The sequence below is a fragment of the Terrapene carolina genome, unplaced genomic scaffold, assembly GCF_002925995.2.
Source record: "Terrapene carolina triunguis isolate 2854851 unplaced genomic scaffold, T_m_triunguis-2.0 Scaffold88, whole genome shotgun sequence".
Classification (NCBI taxonomy): Eukaryota; Metazoa; Chordata; order Testudines; family Emydidae; genus Terrapene; species Terrapene triunguis.
Window position 1 is genome coordinate 32,482,169 of NW_020664439.1, and position 18,456 is coordinate 32,500,624.

The 18,456-nt window shown below is 39.7% G+C and overlaps 1 protein-coding gene across 1 annotated transcript in view; it reads right to left on the bottom strand.

Annotated features, from left to right (window-relative positions):
• The window catches only part of SI (sucrase-isomaltase), a 158,895-nt gene that overhangs the window by 9,875 nt on the left and 130,564 nt on the right, over nt 1-18,456 (bottom strand). The window contains exons 50-67 of the mRNA XM_029911098.1: nt 17,294-17,462; nt 15,276-15,372; nt 15,059-15,171; nt 14,825-14,950; nt 13,017-13,145; nt 12,779-12,889; nt 12,267-12,329; nt 10,737-10,871; nt 8,730-8,814; nt 7,895-8,033; nt 6,623-6,756; nt 5,421-5,455; nt 5,205-5,321; nt 4,523-4,671; nt 3,975-4,059; nt 3,808-3,864; nt 2,768-2,892; nt 1,930-2,018 (exon numbers count right to left, since the gene is read on the bottom strand). Of these exons, the coding sequence (XP_029766958.1) occupies nt 1,930-2,018; nt 2,768-2,892; nt 3,808-3,864; nt 3,975-4,059; nt 4,523-4,671; nt 5,205-5,321; nt 5,421-5,455; nt 6,623-6,756; nt 7,895-8,033; nt 8,730-8,814; nt 10,737-10,871; nt 12,267-12,329; nt 12,779-12,889; nt 13,017-13,145; nt 14,825-14,950; nt 15,059-15,171; nt 15,276-15,372; nt 17,294-17,462 (1,958 nt within the window). The remainder of the gene's footprint in view (nt 1-1,929; nt 2,019-2,767; nt 2,893-3,807; nt 3,865-3,974; nt 4,060-4,522; nt 4,672-5,204; nt 5,322-5,420; nt 5,456-6,622; nt 6,757-7,894; nt 8,034-8,729; nt 8,815-10,736; nt 10,872-12,266; nt 12,330-12,778; nt 12,890-13,016; nt 13,146-14,824; nt 14,951-15,058; nt 15,172-15,275; nt 15,373-17,293; nt 17,463-18,456) is intronic.

The window sequence follows — 18,456 nt, forward strand, 5'->3', positions numbered from 1 at the left end:
GGCTCCCCCCACCCTCGGTTCCTTCTTGGCGGGCAACTCCGACAGAGGGGAAGGAGGGCAGGGTGTGGAATAGACATGAGCAACACATCTCAAAGAACGCCAGTTACGGAACAGGTAACTGTCCTTTCTTCTTCGAGTGATTGCTCATGTGTATTCCACAGTAGGTGATTCCAAGCAATATCTGTTGGAGGTGGATAGGAGTTCACGATAGTTCAGGACGGAGTACCACCCTGCCGAACCCGGCATCATCCCTAGACTGGGAGATGATCACGTAATGCAAAGTAAATGTGTGAACTGGGGCCCAAGTGGCTGCCCTACAAATGTCTTGGATGCGGACATGGGCGACGTAGGCAGCTGATGAGGCCTGAGCCCTCGTTGAGTGTGCCCTAATGATCGGTGGCGGAGGCACCCCTGCGAGATCATAGCACGTGCGTCTGCACGAAGTGATCCAGTGGGAAAGCCGCTGGGTGAAAATAGGCTGCCCCTTCACCCGCTCGGCCGAGGCAATAAAGAGCTGCGTGCTCGGGACCGGCAGGCTCCTGATGTCCTTCGCAGCCTGCATAGCCACCGGTGTCGACAGCATCCGTACCGGTGGGGATGTGTGTGTGGACGGCACCGGGCTGCTCCGCTCCACATGAGTCAGAGACCTTGAGCCCGGGGGGGGACCGAGGGCTGCCCGACGCAGGACCAGCCTCCCCTCTTTCCTTGTCTCGGCGCCACTGCGAGGCAGGGCCCTTCCCTTGCTTTTTGGAGGGAGAGCGGCGCCGACTGGTCGAGGGAGCCTCGCTACGCACCGACGATGGGGCGCTGGGCGCCGAGTCCGTTCAGTGTGCCGGAGTTGGGGCCAACGCCGACTCCATCAGGAGAGCTCGAAGTCTAATGTCTCTCTCCTTCTTGGTCCTTGGTTTGAATGACCTGCAGATCTTACAGCGGTCGCTGATGTGAGTCTCACCCAGGCAGCGAAGACACTCAGTGTGCGGGTCACTCCTAGGCACAGAACGGCGACAGGAGTCGCACGACTTGAAGCCTGGGGCATGGGGCATGCCCCGAGCCCACTCTAACAACTGAAGAACAATCCACGAATGGTACCACTAAGGTCGAGAAGAGAAGGCTGCAGCAGGGCTGGAGCACAAAGTTTCGACTACCTGCACTGGCGGCAAGAAGGAACTGGGGGGGGGGGGAGCCCGTGGCTCCCCTTATAGCGCGATATACAGGCGTCACTCCAGGGGTCGCTGCTGTGGAATACACAGGAGCAATCACTCGAAGAAGAACTATAGTATTTCAGCTGACAGACCTAGAATTCTGCAGAAATTTTCAAAAGAAACTTGTTTGTAGATTTTTAAATAAGGAAATAATTACAACTAACTGCCCTTAGGGATATTTGGCAATTATTTCAAATTAAATTAAAGGATCCTCATGGTCCACTATGTGAGAGTCATGTACAAATATAGGAAATATCTGAGAGATGGGTGGATAGCTCCTTGCACTCACCTGCCTTAGGCATCTGTGCAGGGCTGGGTACAAACTAGCCCTAGGTTTATATACCAAATCTAAGCAACATACTCCTGGCCCTGCACCCCCATCCATGAACAGTTGCTACTCTGGGTAATGCAAAGAGTAGAAAGGAGTGTGGCTTGAGCACATTGTGTTCCTGGACCATTTTGGGCCAGCAAATAGCCTGGAGGCTGTTCCAACTGGTGCATGTTAGGAACAGCCCAGAATCAGCCTCTGGAAGGAGGGAGCAAAAAGCCACCTATACTCCCACCTTCAGACACCTCTGAGGAGATGGCCCCTAATATGTCAAACATCTTAATTTAAAATTTTTTAACTGTTTAAATCAGTTTGGTCCTGATCCTGTTTTACCTGTATGCTGTCACTTGCAGGAGTGGAGCCCATCTTTGATATTATACCAAAAGTGATCACACTTACCAATGCTAATTCCATCATCCCAGTAAAGCTGACCTTGAGCGACCTTGTTATCATCCAAAGCAACAGTAAGTCCCATTAAGTTTTGTCGGCTACAAAAATAAAAAGGAAGCCAGAAAGAACATTCATTGGAGTCACAGCTGTACATATTGTGACAACTGGAAGCTGACTTCTGGATTCCCTGACACACACTCACAAATATATGCACCATTCTCAGTGTCAATATACTTTTCCATTACATCATCAGACTGAGCAGGCATTGTGTACTTAAAAAGAAATAGCAATATGATTCTTATTTAGGACCAATTCTTGTCAACTCCTGTTCATCTGAGTAATCTTATACACGTGAGTAAAGTCAATGGGTTACTCATGAATTTCAGCATTATTCACTCAAGGGATGCAGGATCATGGCCATAATTTCCAAGCTCAGAATTATGGGGAAAGACAATAAAGAACAAAAACTGGGAGCTCATGCAGCCTTTGTTCTGCCTGCACAACTCCCTTACACATCAATAGGATTTACATGGTTGGAAGCAGGGGAGTGCTAGGTGTGGCCTTTAAAAAAAAAAAAAAGATACCGTAAAACAAAGAAACATACAAATATGTTTTTCTTACTGTATTATTGCTAATAAGGGTCCTACAGAGGATACAAATCTCATCCATGTCACTGAGATCTCAAAAGCTGAGTAAATAAACGTCACTACTTTCCAAGCTACAAATTAACAGATCCGTTCTAATTTCCATGTAGACAATTGTTAATATTGAGTAAAATATTAGCATTGTTTTTCAAAAATTACTGTAAAATTGTTTTAAAGGAAATGCTCCAATTTACTTCATTTACCTTTGATTGGTATTAAGACCAGGTTCTTGCCAGGGGATGATGTAACCGCCCCGGATATGAAGATTGATATGCTCAAGAGGTGCTGGCAATGTCTGTAATTGTCCTCTTACTCCAAGATATTTTCCCTATAAAGGAAGATTTTCTTGAGTAGGAAGGCATAAAAAATTGTGTTGAATGCAATTTTGCTTACAAATGTACAATACATCTTTCCTCTGCCTGAGAAGTCAAGTAGTGATGCACCTACACATCATTTTACACAATTAACTCACTGAAACATTAACTGAAATCCATAAATATGGCCATTTCCAAATCCATCTGTGATGCAATAGTAATAAACTGTGCTATAGCTTTAAGTAAATATTTGATTCATGTGCTACATCATAAGGAGCACTATACTTTGGCTACAAGTTGGTTTTGCTTTCTTTGTTTTTTAACTTTTCTGGTGCTTTAACTGCAAAATATTGACACTTCAGAGGTGACACTTCAGCCACAGGACAAAGAGGAGTTACGCTTTGTGTCTGATATACCAGGTGCATGAGCTAGCTGTTCTCATGCAATGTGCCTACATACACACATATCTCATTGTATCAATGCTAGTTTGTTATCCAGGGGGAACCAGACAGTCACTCTGAAACATCTCTGCTTTTCTGTATACTGGCATTTCCATATATTCAGCAGTTGCGTTTTAAAATGGTGACAGCAGAACTGGTTGCATGCGAAAACAAAACAGTATTTGATTAATCAAAGTTTTCTATTAAAAATGGCAACTATTGACAAATAATATTTGACCAGTCCTAGGTGGTCACAATTATTTGACCCTTTCCTAAGTTTTGGGTGCTCAATTAGAGTTTAGTATCTTTTAAAATAACTGGAAAATAATATTAGGGCCTGACCATGCAAGCTGCTGAGTGCATTCTGAGAGGCACTGATGTCGATGGGAATTAAAGGTGCACAGTATTTCTAAGGAAGTGTTCAGAACTTTCTAGGATCCAATTCTTTAAAAAGGTCTATTATACAAAGAACACTCTTAAGTTGCTTACCGTGTAATAATCATACCAGCGTGCATTGGGTATATAAGCATTCACTTCTGTACCTCCCTGAAATGTGAAAGCACACTTATAGTAAGAATTAACACTTAAATCAATGTTTTTATACACTTCCTTTTAAATGTTCATTCCATAAAGAACATAAATATTGAAATGCTTACTTCATCCAATACAGGGCTAATCAGCAGTGCTGGGCCCCACAAAAACTGTTTGTATATATCCCACGTCTTTTTGTCTTCCACAAACCTAAAAGAATGAAAACATTGTCAATCACGGCTTAATCTTTTCAGTCTTATTTTTAATTCTGGGCACATAGTCAGGTTAATGTCGCCAATCAATTCCACTTGCCAGGAGGCCCCCATACAGAAGTGAAACACCATTTTTCTATGTGGTTAAAGTTACTGACGTGCCATTGAAAGAGCATCATTAGCTGAATAAACTCCCTTTTTTCAGTTCATGCCACCTAGATTGCACTTCCCTACAGGAAGGGACAGATTGTCTGCTATTGTGTCTCCAATTAGTGAGAGGTGGGGAAGGGCGAGTCAGAACAGAGAAACAAAGGGCTACGGAAAGGGGTGTATGCATAGCCTCATATAGGTCATAGGGAAAAAGCATGTGTGAGGTTTATGACTGGGCAAAGACTGAACTCCTGCTTCATAACGATTCAGTTATTCTGTATCAATGTTGCTGTCAAACACTTAATACTTACTCGTGAAGCAGAGGACGTGTTACAGTGCTACCAAGAACATGGGATTCATGCATTAAAGTGTAGAGATAAGGTAACAGTGTGTATCTTGTATTGAGTACGTCCCTGGAAATATTTTGAAATTTTTCATCAAAGGAAACTGGATCTTGCCTCTAAAAATAAAGATAAAACAGGGTTACTATTTGTATTCTAAAATCTCTCTTGTGTCCACCTTTCTGCCAACGGGAAATGCATGTGTGCATCCAATAGCAGAATTTGGCTTTATTGACTAAAGTTCAAACAAAAAGTTTTAGACAATTAGAAACCGGCACATTTAGAGATCTCCAATAAACTGAAAGTGAAGCATGCATCTTTGTGGGTCCAAATCAAGTCCAAATAACGCTGGTTGTAGCTGAAGTCTGCTCTGCTGGCTTCCTGGGAAATGAAGTCCGCTCCCTTTCCAAACAGCCAAACGGCAGGCATGATACTGTGGTAAAGGACACTGAAATTTAGGTTCTGATCCAAGCCCCAATGAAGTCAATGGAATTGTTTCCATTGATTTCCATGGATGCTCAATCAGGACCTAGTTTAGGGTGAATAATCCTTTCGTTATTACAGAGCACTACCTTGGAAAGGAACTGCAGCTAATGCTATTTGAATTGACTAATCTCAGTGGCATATAATTTACAGAGAACCGTCAACTCACCATAGTTCCTATCACATTATGATTTCTAGAATAGGTGTAAAATGATCCAAGCTGCATCCAGCGGGCACACATTTCATATGTTGTATCATTGAAGAAGCCACAGATATCTGCTCCAATCTAAAGGCATTTAAAAGGTAATTAGATCTGAATATTGTAGATTACTAGAATGGTATAAAAACATTTAGAATAGGAATTTAAACTAATAACTTAACTTACATAGGAAATTCCAAAGAGGCCAAACTCCATTATACCTGCCAAAAAATCCAAAAATAAATCAGACAAACTTTTCAGTTGCATCTTTCTCTATCAGGCCAAATGAGGAGGGATTCTTAGCAGGGGAGGTGGGGCCAGATGGGATTCCCTACAGACAAGGATACTGTCTTGGTCCCACTTCCCCATGATATAAAACTGTAAAATGGCACAATTCCACTTTCTTGCTGTGATATCATCCAAACTTACTGAGAGTTGCTTTTCTTAGTAGTTTACATGACAACACAACATAAACCTCAGCCTAAGCCTTATAGCTTGAATGGTTCTAGGGTTTTCCTTATCTGTGTGATGATCCCTCTTTGCTTCTAGATCCATATATCTGAGAAAGCTCCACAGATTGGAGTTACACCCCTACATTGCAACTAATCAGACACTTGATACAACCTTACAGTGATTCAGCAAAAATACTGTTGCCTCTTTATGCATGGTTCAATCACCCAGTGTCCGGATGACTCAATGAAAGAAGTTCTGCATCCCCATTCAAGCTCCAAGGATTTGTCCCTCTCTTACTGAAACCCTCTCATCTCCTAGTACAAAATCACCTAGCAGTTTTCCCATGTCAGTTAGCATCTGGAGACTAGCCAGCATCCCACTGGTTATGTAGTGGTTTTCCAAATGTTGATTTTGTACTATACGGCATAGAACCGTGTGCTGTATGTCACAGGAAATGTGATTTCCTGTAGATCTGTGGTAAGCTCATGCAGTTGATCTTAATCACCTCTCTGAGTGCCCTATGATCTTTTGGTCATGCTAATTTGGAGATTCTTGATATTTCAGCTCCTTACGTTGTACCTTCATTAATGTGTTTTTAAATACGTGTAGCATCAACTGAACAGCCAGTCTTAGTCTATCTGACAAAGATGTTTAATTTTGTTTAAAACAATAGCTCAGGTTGGCTACAACTTAACATGTGTAAAGGTTGCTCAGATGTTACTTATTCATCAATGAGGAGAGATGTCCTACACTGCGCAATCCTAAGAAGTTCATTCAGGCTTCAGGGCTACTCCCTATATTGAAAATAGTGATAATATCAGAAATAGCTCTAAAAACAAAATTAACTCCTAGTGCAGCCATTGTGCTTCAGCAGACTTTTTTCCTTTGTGATGGTTTAAAGCTTGAGGGCCATTAAAATAAGTTACTCCTCATACCAATAATAGATTTTTCAAGCTGGTCCCATCTTGCATAGTTATCACCAAGCCAGTGACCTGCCCATTGTCCACTAGAGGGATACGTTGATCGGGTGATAACAATTCCACGTTCCCCTGTGGCATTGCGTACAGCACTAATATCAAAAATACAAACATAAGCACATTAGATGTGGCAACCATAGAAAAAAATCCTTTCTATAAAATATCTAATTAGGAGACATCAAATGGAGAGACCACGTTTCTATGTAAAATGTAGTTCTTAGCTTCTGAGGCCTTGATCCTATAGCCGTGTATGCACATGTTTAACTTTACTGAGAGTAGTTATATGGAGTTAAGAAGAATTAGTCGCATGAGAAAAGTTACTTATGTGCATAAATGTTTACAGGATGAGGACCTAGATCAGAACTACTTGCCAGTGGGGAGAGAGTTGGGCCTGCTGCCTTTGCAATCAGCATCAGAGTTCTCCAGAACAAACCTGTGAAGTGCTCAGCCCCTCTCAGGATGAAGCACTGGGAGCACAAGGATACAAACTGTCCTGGGACTGAGTGGAAGAAGGGGCATAATTTCTTGCACACCCACATGTGGCACACTCTGGCCCTTAATATTTTTCACACTAGACTAACATTTTTTAAATGTTCTATTATGTACTACACAATGAAATAATACCAGTTTGCACTTCTGTAGTATTTAGGGTGACCAGACATCCCGATAAAATCGGGATGGTCCCGATTTTATATTTAGGCGTTTGTCCCGTGTCCCAACCGCAATTAGTCCTGATATTTCGCGGTACTCTTTTTTTTTTTTTTTTTGCTCCACCAGCAGCACTCGGCTTTTTTTTGTTATACAAACTTCAACAAAAGTTTCATATTTTGGTATGGATCAGATCAATTCTCTTTTCCAAGCACATAAATAAGAGAGGCAATTTAATTATTATAGACCTGCTATATCATTGGCCTGCAAAAATAAACTCAATGGTCACCCTTTACCCTGGTAAATAAAGCTGTATTTGCTGGGACCACATTTCAGATGTCCAAGGTAGCGGTATTCGAAAATGGCAACCAGCTTTTTGGACCTGATCCAAAGCCCATTGAAGTCAACAAACTATTAATGATGGAATTGCAGATCATCGAGGGTGAGGCTCATTTATTCCACTGAAGCTACTTCCACTGATATCAATGGAAATTACTCAGGGTTTACACCTCAGTAATTGAGGCCACAATCTGGCTACAAAGACACTAGTTTTTTGAGAAGAAAAAAGTGAAAATGACTTACTGGTAGGTAGGTTGTGCCTGTGACCATCCATACAGACTGTGTACGTCATAGTGCCTCACAGGGGTCCCATCTGGCAGAAACTGTTGACTTTCCATGCACAAGGTCACGAGATCCAGCCCTTTTTCCTTTTCTGCCAAAGCTAATGAGGAGAAGATTAAAAGTCAAACCATTAAACATAATGCCAACAAGAAACCAGGTAAGTCACTCACTCTTGAAACCTCCATTTTTCCTTTACTACTGCCCTCTTTCAACTGCCTGTGTCCTGATGTATTTTGGCAAGAACATTTAGGGCCATGAATTCCCAGCAATTTTGCAATAGTCGTTCCTCAAGTGGAATGATGGCATGATGTATCCCTTGATGATGTCCCTCCAATTTTTTGAGAATTTGTCTCCAAATACTATCTATGTCCAACACTCCTGTATACTAATTCATGGCCACAATATTATTACAATTTGGATATGAGCATGTACCGACTATCATTGTCCTCACCACAAAGGTGCCATTTTACTATGTGGAATCAGGACCTTAGTTTGCATGTTCTCCTTAGATTTTTAACTACAGCCCCAAAGTATATCACAGGAAGTAATCTTAAATAAAAGATTATTGTTGATGCTTACAACCCTTTCCTTGCAGCATGGATTTTAATATGAAAAAATAAATTAATGCTTAATATTTTATGCAAGGTTGGACCAAATAAACTTTCTTCTTTTGGCCCACAGAGAATAATTAATAACAAAGGATCTAGTTTACAAATCTTTTCTGCTGGGTGACACCGGGTATGATTTAATAACAATGTGTGTGATAAGAGTGCAAACTACAGATAAGATTCCTTACGTGGCATATAAGGTGGGTTGTTTAGAAGTGGTTCTCGGCAGCCATCAACTGCTCCATTAATAAAGCTTGCTGGTTCATTCATGTCCTAATTTTTTATTTTTTTTTAAGAAAAGAACACAAATATTCAGTAACTTTGTCCTGAACCAATGTCTACTCAGATATACAATGAACTAAAGCTTCCTAACTGTGTCAGTTTGAATTCTAAGGGGGAAATATGCCATCTACTTATAAACAAGGGAGCAAATATACACACAAATTGAATACAAATGGAAAATTCATCAGAACTCTTCTGCTGACAAATGCTGTGCTGTTACGAATGTTATTTTGTTTCCCCACTAGCTGTTGGCCTCCCTGAGCTCTGACTGAATTAATTAGGGTGCTCCCCCAAACTTGCAATTTATTTCCATACACTAAAGGCCCCTACTTCTCAGGCTCCTGGCTGAGAAGCTATGGACGTGGCTGTATAGCTCCCTATGGAGTACATCTGTGTCATTTCTGAATCAGCATGGGGAAGAGAGGAAATCACTACACAGGGCAGAGGGGTGCACTCTTTAAGCCTAGAAGCTGCTTGTGTTTCATGTTTCTCACACAGCTCCAATTCTATCACCCATATGCACGCTGAGTAGCACCATATGCCCATTGAAATGTCCCCACAGATCACTGCAATCTGAACTCTGTGCTTGTCTTCACCAGTCAAGCATTTTACTATTCAACAGGCTCCACTTTGCATATTTTACTCGATCCATCCAAAATGCTACCCCTTAATTTGTTTTATACGAGCTAACAGACAGACATTTGTGCTGGATTCAGAAACACAGAATAGAACAGTAATAGATTTTTTTTCACCGCTTGTCAAAGTACAGTATCATGATATTGATGGTGTTTATCCTAATTGGCATATCATTATTGTACTGTATTAATAAGCTGAGAAATCTCTGTGTTGACATATTTCTTTAGGAAATGGATACAGAGTAACATTTTCTGTAAATGAAAGCCATGCATATTGCAATCTCTTGAAGTTGAGATTTTCAAAGGAGTCTAGGGAATTTAGACATATCTTCCAATAAAACTAGTGTGTGTCATAATCCCCTAGACTACTTTGAAACTCAACCCAAACATTTCATATATCAGCCATTTGCATAAAACATACTGCAGGAACACAGATTTTCTTAACAGCAGGTTTTCCCTCATGGTCATAATACATTAACCCAGTTATTTTACACTGGATGGCTACAATTATTTAAAAAGCAAGGTGATCTTTTGCAGTGATTTTGGGAGAAGTTGTTAAGAGAACATTATTTGTCAAAACAATGCTGACTGATACCATTTGGTGTATGTGGATATACATTGTACACATCACATCTAATGATATTACGTGATTTGTCTATGTGGTCTACATTGTTGCATTTTAGGCAATTTCATAACCTGAAATTTAACTTTTCCACAGGGATGGATGTGTACTGATAGCGATGGGAGGAAGCTTACACAGTGCCCAACTAAACAATAACTCGTTGAAGTCAATTTGTTTTAACCCCAACTGTTTTGAGCACTAAATTGACTCACAAAGATTTCACAACTGGAAAATACCCGTGCAGGGGCAGGTGTTAGGATACTTTGCTAGTGCTGTGATTTCCCTTCCCGCTAACTTGCATTTCATCCACAGTTGTTCATACTGGCTCACCACAAAGTCAGACCCGATCCTTGAACTCCCACAGAAAGCATAATGAAATGCGGCCGTCAGGCACAGAGTCCCCAAAACAAACAGCATTAAACATATACATCGTGTTTGAAGTTTTTGCTGAGGCTAACACTCAGGTTTCCTCATTGTGGGCTCAGCCATTGAGATGAAGAAGTAGTCAACATGGTATTAAAAATAATGAACTACTTAGTAGCATAAAAGTTACTGAAGCCTTCTTAGAATAGTAAGAATTTCATGACACCAGTAACAAATGTCCTACAAGGTGTATTACTAAACAAAGAAACAAAACAAGAAAAGCATGCCCTTACAGTCCACAGGCCATCAAATTTTATACTCTTCTCTGGATTAGCTGGATTAGTGTGGAATTCTACTATTTCTCTTTGCCACCACTGTGCTGTAGAATTGCGGAAGAAATCTGGGAAAGCTGCATAAGCTCTGTACAGCTAAAATAGTAAAATACAATATATGAAAAGAGACACAGGTATTGGATATCAAGGTATTCAACTGATTTAACAACCTAAACAAATTAAACCACTGGCTAAGATTGTAATTAAACTACAGAAATCTATTGTTAATATGTACCTACAGTGGTATGAAACTCAATCCTAAAACACGTATTCTTTGTTAACTGTTCAAGTAAACATGTCTCAGACTAAAGTAAATAGTCTCAGGTAAATAAAGCATCAGACTCAATGTATAGTCCAAATCAAAAAGAGACAGTAAGAGCACCAAAAGAATGCCACCGTGGCTAAACAGCAGAGTAAAGGAGGCCATTAGAGGCAAAAAAGGCATCCTTTAACATTTGAAAGTCAAATTCAAGTGAGGAAAATAGGAAGGAGAACAAACTGGCAAATTTATTGGGAGAGTATCATAAGGCAAAACAAGAAATAATTTGAGAAGCAACTTGTTCAAGACGTAACAATTAACAATACGATTTTTTTAAGTACATTAGAAGCAGGAAGCCTGCCATTCAGGCAGTGGGGCCATTGGATCGCAAAGGTGTCAAGGAAGACAAGGCTATTGCAGAGAAACTAAATGAACTATTTGCATCAGTTTTCACTGCAGAGGAGGTGGGGGAGATACCCACAATAAAGCTATTCTTTTGGGGCAACGAATCTGGATCAAGATAATTTTTGGGGGAAGAGTCTTTTGTAAAAGTAACCCATGCCTCACCATTCCATTAGAATTCTTAAAGGGGCTCAACAAGCATGTGGATAACGGTGATCCAGTCAATATAGTGTACTTGGATTTTCAGAAACCCTTTGACAAGGTCCCTCAACAAAGGCTTTTAAGCAAACTAAATAGTCATGGGATAAGAGAGAAGGTCCTTTCATGGACCAATAACTGATTGAAAGATAGGAAACAAAGGGTTGGAATAAAGTTAGTTTTCACAATGGAAAGAGGTGAACAGCAGAGACCACAAGAGTCTGTACTGGGACCTATGCTGTTCAACAAATTCATTAATGAACTGTAAAAGGTGATGAACAGTGAAATGGCAAAGTTTGCATACAATATAGAATTATTCAAGATAGCTAAGTCCAAAGGAGACCGAGGAGTTATAAAAGGATCTCACAAAACTGGGTGACTGGAGAACAAAATGGCAGATGAAATTCAACTTTGGAAAATAATGCACATTGGAAGAAAGAATCCCAACTATACATATACAATGCCACTAAATAAATCTATCGTACACTGATACCTTGAGGCGACCAGAATTCACAGTATTCATCGGGGGGGAGGGGGGAAGGAGAGGAAGGAAAGAAAGTAGAGTAGGCTGAGGTGAAGAAACTGTGAGAGAGAGGGGAGGGAATATTGGTGGAAAAGTTAAGCATACATACCTTGATCTGTGTTTCTAAATCTACAGACTCATTAACTACTACATTAGGATAATCTGGCCAAACCTAAAGAGAAAGGAGGGAAGAAAAGAAATTAAGCTACACTGAACTGATTTTTATGTAGTTTCTGAGACCTACTACAGCTTTTAAAATGTACTCTTTGCAGGTCACAGTGCACTCACAACTGCAAAGAAAATATTACATGTTTTGCAGTGTATGTACATTTAGCACCGTACAAAATAAATTCCTTCTATGCACATGTGCACCCCTCCCCTAAGAAAAGAGATACAGCTGAATATCATTGTTATAGTGATAGCACTACAGTCTAAACCATCTCACTATTACCTCTGCCAGAGGTATCACAGACACACTAAACAAGAGGGCTGGCAGGCAAAGCCTGAGGAATCCACATAAGAAAGTCCTCAATTAAAAAAAAAAAACAATTTATTCAGAACAGTCATTTTTGCCTTTGAAATCCACTCCTCATTTTTAAATTGTAGTTCTCACAACAGTACCTTCGCCCAGACAATCTCAGTGCTGTTAGGCCATTTGATGAAGACATCATCCTGCACACCTCTTGTGAAAGCTGGATAAGCATTTGTCTCATTGCCCGAAATAGGTGGGTCCTAAAATATAGAGAGAATCCAGTTTTACAGTTATTTTAACTGTACGTTATTTAATTCAATAAGTGAATTATGGTATTTCACTATCTATAAGTATACTAAGTGAAGAAAAAAGTACCAAACTACTGACCAGAATAGCGATGAATCTCATTCCTTCTTCTTTTATCCGATTAATCAGAGCAGGAAGTCCAGAAAAGTTTGGGCTGAGAGTAAAGTCTAACTTCCGGTCCATGTAATCAATGTCTGTATACTGTACATCCTGCAATAAGTGAAAACAAGACACAAAAAAGGTTAGAAATTATTTTAGAAGTCAAAGGTGTAATTAACTTTAGAAAGTCTGATTCAGACTGGATTAGCTTCAAATGGTATCATCTGGGGTTCTTATTTTTTTCTGAATTAGTTTGCCTAACTAATATTTAAAACACAACAGTCAAAGTAAGAGAATGCTGGCTTTAACAAAAGTAAAAAGGCAAAATACTGTATTTTAAAGCAAAGACATTGGGCTAGATTCATCAGTATGTGCTATATATTCATCCATATTATAAATTTAGTGGATTTGCACCAGGAAGAAGTTGGCTCAAAATATTTATATAGAGGCACAATTTAAGATTTGAAGGAAGCACCATTTTCTACGTACATATTTTTACAATGTTCTTATACAGCAGCTAATAAAGTTAAGTAAAGAGATATATAAATTGGAGCTTTATATCATGCAGGGAGAATGCCATGAAAACAGAATGGTATGGTGCAACAGTAGCGTCAGAATTGTCATTCTAGACATAGTGGAAAAATTTTATGGTCCTTTAACTTAAGCAGTAGTTTATGCTGTTAGTTCCTGAGATCAAGAATTCAATCCTGTAAATAAACTGACCAGGGTTGTCGTTACGAGTGGGGGCTATACATAAATGGAGATGAACTGCTGTAGCCCTCTGACATCTGGGATAAACTTCCCTGCCCAGAAGAAGTGCTAACATCAGTAGCTATTTATCTGACTATAGGTCTTGTCTGCTCTTGGAGAATACGATGTGTTCTTAACTCGGATTATCTAATTCAAGTTAACTAATATTAGATAAACTCATAGTGAAGAAAGGGCAGTTTGTAGTTTCCACACATTAGGTGGAAGTAAACCACTGGCCACCAACAGAGTGTAAATTGAGTTAAGAACACACAATGTGTTTTTAAAAAAAGATGCATCCGCTAGTGACCACATGTAGAGGTTTATGAGTTTGCTACTTTCTCTAAGATAATGTTCTTGGTCCTTTAATTCAAAAAGTAGAGGCTCATACTTTTAGATCAGGAGACGTGGGTTCCATCCTTGCAGACTACTTGAAAAAGGGTATCATTACAAATGGTGGCCCATACCAGGATATGACCTACTGTGGACTTCATCCAACTTCTGCTCTTACACAAAATCTTAACAGTGATCTTAGCAATGTTAAGGAAGAATAATTTTCCAAATGAATGTACTCTGTGACAGCCAGATGCCTGGATACAGGGAATATGAGGCTACTATTAAGGTTCTGCATGAGGGCACAATATGGATAAAGTTAGAGAATGTGTTGCTCTTCAGAATCTGTAGGAGATGGAAGCGAATGGCTTATAGTATGTTGGACAATCTTATCAACCCTATTGACAACACTGTAGGTGATGTGAAGGTGACAAGGAATGATACAGACTTTTCCCTTAACTTCTTTCATTCTTTCCAGGTTGAGTAGTAAGAGTTGGTCCTGATAGGACTAAATTTAGTTTTTGTTTGGTGTAATGATAATATCATCTCTGAACAGGGCATAAAAGGGCTTAGAGCATACAAAGAATACTGTTTCAGTACAGTATGTGGTTTTGGTTCTATAATTATTTCTCATTTCTTTTTCCCTAGAGAACAAATCTGTGATTAGAGAATTCAAATAACATCACTAATTATAACTGCAAACAACATACATAAGGTATCCTAGCTGCCTTCATTTCCTCGTACAGGTCAGAGACTTCGGTGTCATTTTTGTATCCATAACGGCATAACTGGAATCCCAAAGCCCAGTATGGTGGCATGACCGGTCGTCCAATCAGCTAACAACAATAAAATAGAGGGGAAGAAAACATTATTTAATCATGGTAATATGGAAAATAGGACAAAAATACAATTAATTGTATAACTTTTAACATAATCAATCCTACTGCAGTGTATTCCTGAACAACTAACTCCGGCGTTGGGCCCAACACCATGTAAAAATCCAGAATTCCTCCGATAGTGCGATACGTCAGGGCAGGAGTTGGCTGGAATGTGACATCTGAAAACGCAGAGCATACATTCAGGAACCAAGTAGTTCAATAAACCATTTTTATGAGAAAGTGCACAATAGAGGAAACTATTTCTGAAAGTATTTGTTTTTACCCATTGCATTACTGTTAAGCAAGAGGACTCCATGAGCATTTCCATCATTTTCCAGGCCCATGTAAAAGGGATGGAAACCATAGGAATTCAATTTGTACTGCAAAAACAAGAAAAAGAAGTTATGGTTTCACTTTGGAGGTGCACATATTTGTGAACATTCTACTGGCAAGTAAATGGTCTAATATTCCTAAATGACTACCGATAAATCCATAACGTTATCATAAAATAACTTTCCCACAATTTTCATCTTTTAGGCACTTTTGTTGTATTGTACTGATACATTCAAATGGCCTTTTGACATTTTTGTTTTATACAAAAAGTTCTAAAGGTGTAATTGTAAAGGTCAGGAGAGTACAGCTATGTAGATAGAAGACAGCAAGGTATATAATGACTAGACTGATGAAGCAGCATATAAAGGAGAGAAACGTGTAACAGTCTATAACATGATCCACCCATGTATTTTCCTATCACGCATTTTTAACAATGACAGCTCAGCAGTTTACAACTAGAAAACCAATGATTACGGAGCACTCATTTTAAAGGGTCAAGTCGTGTAGTTTGCTAATTCACTGAACTTTCATCTCTGTAGTTTCACAGAATTCCTTCACAAAAATTTCTCTATACTGTGGCTTGCTGGAATACTTGTTGTGATGGCTCCCACTGTAATGTGATGTGCGTAACATTAACATACAGTTCTCATCACTGAACCACTTTTCATAAAAACTCATGAGTCAGTGATCAGTCTTAGTCGTTTTACATATGTGTATATATAGAAATTACTATTTACATTTGAGGCCCCAGATAGACCCACTTCCTTCTCTTTCTGTTTGCAGGCAGAAGCCCTACCCGGGCATACTTCTACATCTTCTCAATTACTCCCTATGAACTTGGAAGAGTGGACATTTTTTGTACCCCCTTAACCCAGAAAAGATCACCCAGGATTATGTCCAAGTCCTCCAGCATTTAGTCACATTTATAGGAGCAGCCTGAAAGTGATATGAGGCTGGTTCCATCTGAGCTAATGCCTGCCCTGCTCACAGGGAGATCTGACAGTTGCATTCTCCTTGCTCCCTGCTTCTTGCTGCTGACATCTTGGTGCCTCAGGGTGACCTGTGTAGTGGGGGGATGTTGGGATTGCATGACCTGGTACTAACCCGTCTCACTCTTGGAGGTGGAACCATTGTGCTTATGTTCCTCGCCATTTCTGCCCCAACCTCACCTGCGGGGTTGGTGTGTGCTTTCAGAATTGCTGGGCACTCTCCTGTAATTCCCATTAAAGTCAATGAGAGCTCTGAGCATCCAGCATCGCAGGAAACCTGGCCAATATATATATTTTAACTATGAGTGTGTGAGAGTGATTGTCTATGGGTTGCTCTCCCTCTCCCTGTCCTCTCTACACAAGCCAAATTTGCAAAGTGGATAAAACGGCTGCCAAGACATGTCTATATGAAATATTACAACCACAATATTTCAGGCTAGAAGTGGATTTCACAAAGTGGCCTTCAACAAAATAATCAAACCTTGAAAAGTTAATAAAAGTTAAATTTCCAGAACGTGGGAAGGATGAGAGAAAACTGGCAAAAAGTATGGCCAAAAATAGTTCTCCAGGTCTGCTCAGTTCTTGTAGAAACCAACATACACCATAGAAACATAGGAATTGACATAACAGATAAGATCAGTGGCCCATATAGCCTGCTATCCCATCTCCAGATGTGGTAAATATTAGATACTTCAGAGAAAAGTGCAATTAATCCAAAATGTAATAACCTGTTTTAAGAGAAGTTTTTTCCAAACCCCAAGTTATCTGATAGGACCTTAACTGTTACTAAACTTAGTTTTGGTTTGTTGTAATGATAATGATATCTGTGAACAGGGCATATCATACACCAGTTTTACTGCCTGCATTGTTTTAAAACAAAATATACTATAGTCACCCTGGAAAAAACTCAAAGTAATGTGCACCAAGAACATAGTTGTTGTTTAGGAAAGAATCTAATTCAAACTTCATCTCTACTTACACCAGGGGACTGGTCTTTCGTAAACATTCCCCAGGTGTTCCAGTTCATATCACGCCGAAATGTAGTGTGTTCAGTTTCACCAAATCCGTAGACATACTGTGATGGCAGACGGGTAGAAATCTGAATGAACATGTCGCTAAAGGTGAAGCCAGGTACCTGAGAATCCCAACTGAAAGAGAAGAATTACCCAACTTTCATAAGTAAAGAGCTGGAAAGATACACAAATAATAGTGGCTGAGAATTTTGAAAGGTACAGAGAATATTTGGTGTATTAGCCGTGTAATTGCTTTTATTAATGAAGTGCAGGGTGACTGTTTAATCTGCTGGAAGACTATCTGTGTCAGACTGTAAGGAAGTTGGGTATTATTGAATACACTCTGGAATTTAGATAAAATGAACACTAAATACATATTAAGAAGTTTCTTAGAACTGAAGGAAACTCTAATTAATCTATATATTAATTTCAATTTTAGTGATGTTTTTAAACCCAGTATATTGTATGCTTAGTAATGATGACACATGGGGAAGCAAAGGAGATGTTAGAGAGTCTGATGATTGAAGTTTGAATGATTTGTGAAGTCAAGGCTGAAGACAGTTTTGTTGGCTTGGATAAGCACCTGAACTTTCAAACCAAAATCAAATTGTGAAAATGTTGGGTCTCTTGCGTAATTTGTGCTGCTACTCAGGAGAAAAAGTTTTCATAGATTCAGAAGATTCCAAAGCCAGAAAAAAACATTGCGATAATCTAGTCCAGGGGTAGGCAACCTATGGCATGCGTGCCAAAGGAGGCATGCAAGCTGGTTTTCAGTGGCACTCACACTGCCTGGGTCCTGGCCACCGGTCCGGGGGGCGCTGCATTTTAATTTAATTTCAAATGAAGCTTCTTAAACATTTTAAAAACCTTATTTACTTTACATACAACAATAGTTTAGTTATATATTATAGACTTATAGAAAGAGACCTTCTAAAAACGTTAAAATGTATTACCGGTACGAGAAACCTTAAATTAGAGTGAATAAATGAAGACTCGGCACACCACTTCTGAAAAGTTGCCAACCCGTGATCTAGTCTGACCTCCTGTATAATACAGGCCATAGAACTTGCCCAAAATAATGCCTAGAGCATATGTTTTAGAGAATCATGCAATCTTGGTTTAAAAATTG